General features: G+C 42.7%; 1 protein-coding gene across 1 annotated transcript; it reads left to right on the top strand.

The window, feature by feature from the left end:
- The first annotated feature begins 335 nt into the window (after positions 1-335).
- LOC123925963 (histone-binding protein RBBP4-like) lies at positions 336-1,637 on the top strand. The gene has a single exon (XM_045979612.1). It carries the CDS (start codon positions 336-338, stop codon positions 1,611-1,613), a length of 1,278 nt encoding a protein of 425 aa, XP_045835568.1. The 3' UTR covers positions 1,614-1,637.
- Positions 1,638-2,198: the final 561 nt, after the last annotated feature.

Genomic DNA, 2,198 nt, shown 5'->3' with positions numbered 1-2,198 from the left:
CCATAGTCACAGATTGACTCAATGTCATTAAGATTACAAATTTCTCTAAAATTGATTTTTAGTTCCAGACTATACCAACCAAAATTCTAGCAGACAACAAACTGAAATGTATATGGAAATGCAAAAGACCTAGACTAGCCAAAGACAAGGCACCTTTTTAAAAAGAAAAAAAAAAGCTGGAAGACTTACCCTACCTGATTTCAAAATGTTTAAGAAGCTACAGGAACCAAAACAGTGTGGTACTGGTAAAAACAAAACAAAACAGGCCCATAGCCTCCCCGCCCCTCCCACAACGCTCGACCCCGGGATCCCCCCCCCCCGCTTGCCTGCCCACCATGGCTGAGAAGGAAGCAGCCTTTGATGATGCAGTAGAAGAACGTGTGATCAACGAAGAGTACAAAATATGGAAAAAGAACACCCCTTTTCTTTACGATTTGGTGATGACCCATGCCCTGGAGTGGCCTAGCCTAAGTGTGCAGTGGCTTCCAGATGTAACCAGACCAGAAGGGAAAGACTTCAGCATTCATCGACTTGTCCTGGGAACACACGCGTCCAATGAACAAAACCATCTTGTGATAGCCATTGTGCAGCTCCCTAACGATGAAGCTCAGTTTGATGCTTCACACTACGACAGTGAGAAAGGAGAATTTGGAGGTTTTGGCTCAGTTAGTGGAAAAATTGAAATAGAGATCAAGATCAACCATGAAGGAGAAGTAAACCGGGCACGTTATATGCCCCAGAACCCTTGCATCATTGCGACAAAGACTCCATCCAGTGATGTTCTTGTTTTTAACTATACAAAACATCCTTCCAAACCAGACCCTTCTGGAGAGTGCAACCCAGACTTGCGTCTCCGTGGACATCAGAAGGAAGGCTATGGACTTTCTTGGAACCCAAATCTCAGTGGGCATTTACTTAGCGCTTCAGACGACCACACCATCTGCCTCTGGGACATCAGTGCTGCTCCAAAGGAAGGAAAAGTTGTGGATGCAAAGACCATCTTTACAGGGCATACAGCAGTAGTAGAAGATGTTTCCTGGCATCTGCTCCATGAGTCTCTGTTTGGGTCAGTTGCTGATGACCAGAAACTTATGATCTGGGATACTCGTTCAAACAATACTTCCAAACCAAGCCACTCAGTTGATGCTCACACTGCTGGAGTAAACTGCCTATCTTTCAGTCCTTACAGTGAGTTCATTCTGGCCACAGGATCAGCTGACAAGACTGTTGTCTTGTGGGATCTGAGAAATCTGAAACTGGAGTTGCATTCCTTTGAATCGCATAAGGATGAAATATTCCAGGTTCAGTGGTTGCCTCACAATGAGACCATTTTGGCTTCCAGTGGTACTGATCGCAGACTGAATGTTTGGGATTTAAGTAAAATTGGAGAGGAACAATCCCTGGAAGATGCAGAAGATGGGCCACCAGAATCGTTGTTTATTCATGGCAGTCACACTGCCAAGATATCTGATTTCTCCTGGAATCCCAATGAACCTTGGGTGATTTGTTCTGTATCAGAAGACAATATCATGCAAGTGTGGCAAATGGCAGAGAACATTTACAATGATGAAGATCCTGAAGGAAGCGTGGATCCAGAAGGACAAGGGTCCTAGATATGTCTGCACTTCTTGTGATTTTAGACTACCCCTTTTTTCCCCTCTCAACCCTGAGATTGATTTAACACTGGTTTTGAGACACAGATTTTGTTTGGCTATCCCTCTATGATAGGTACCATCAACGATGTTACTAGCCCAAACAGAGGGTGTTTTCTAAATATTAACTGGGGGACTTGATTCAGTAAAGCCACAGACTTATATTTAAATTTTCTTCAGGAATTTTCTAGTAACAAAGATCTAAAGTAGCCACAGAAAGGGGAATATTGGGTGTGGTTATTTTTCTTCTTAGGCTATATCCCCAAGTTTTACAGACTCCTTTTAAGTAAAGGCTAAAGTGAGGAAGGATAGAGCCAAGTGAGGTAGGTGTCTGAGCCATGAAGTATAAATACCACAAGATGTCGTTTTTATTCAGGAAATGGGGGAGATTCAAGTCATATAAATTCCTATTCTAAAGTTTTCACACCTGACTTTCCAGGATGCACATTTCCCTATGTAGACCAGTCTCCTCTCAGTTTCTTCAGTTAAGTCAAACTATGTATTCCTCTTTCCCCATATATTTTTGCTTGTTAGTGTATTTCTTGA

This window comes from Meles meles, chromosome 15 (genome assembly GCF_922984935.1).
Source record: "Meles meles chromosome 15, mMelMel3.1 paternal haplotype, whole genome shotgun sequence".
NCBI classification, from domain to species: Eukaryota; Metazoa; Chordata; class Mammalia; order Carnivora; family Mustelidae; genus Meles; species Meles meles.
Note: the sequence above shows the minus strand (reverse complement) of the source record. Positions and strands in the feature narration are given on the sequence as shown.

Bases quoted from the DNA above. Each gene is read 5' to 3' on its own strand.
- LOC123925963 (XM_045979612.1), top strand. From the start codon at position 336: ATGGCTGAGAAGGAAGCAGCCTTTGATGATGCAGTAGAAGAACGTGTG.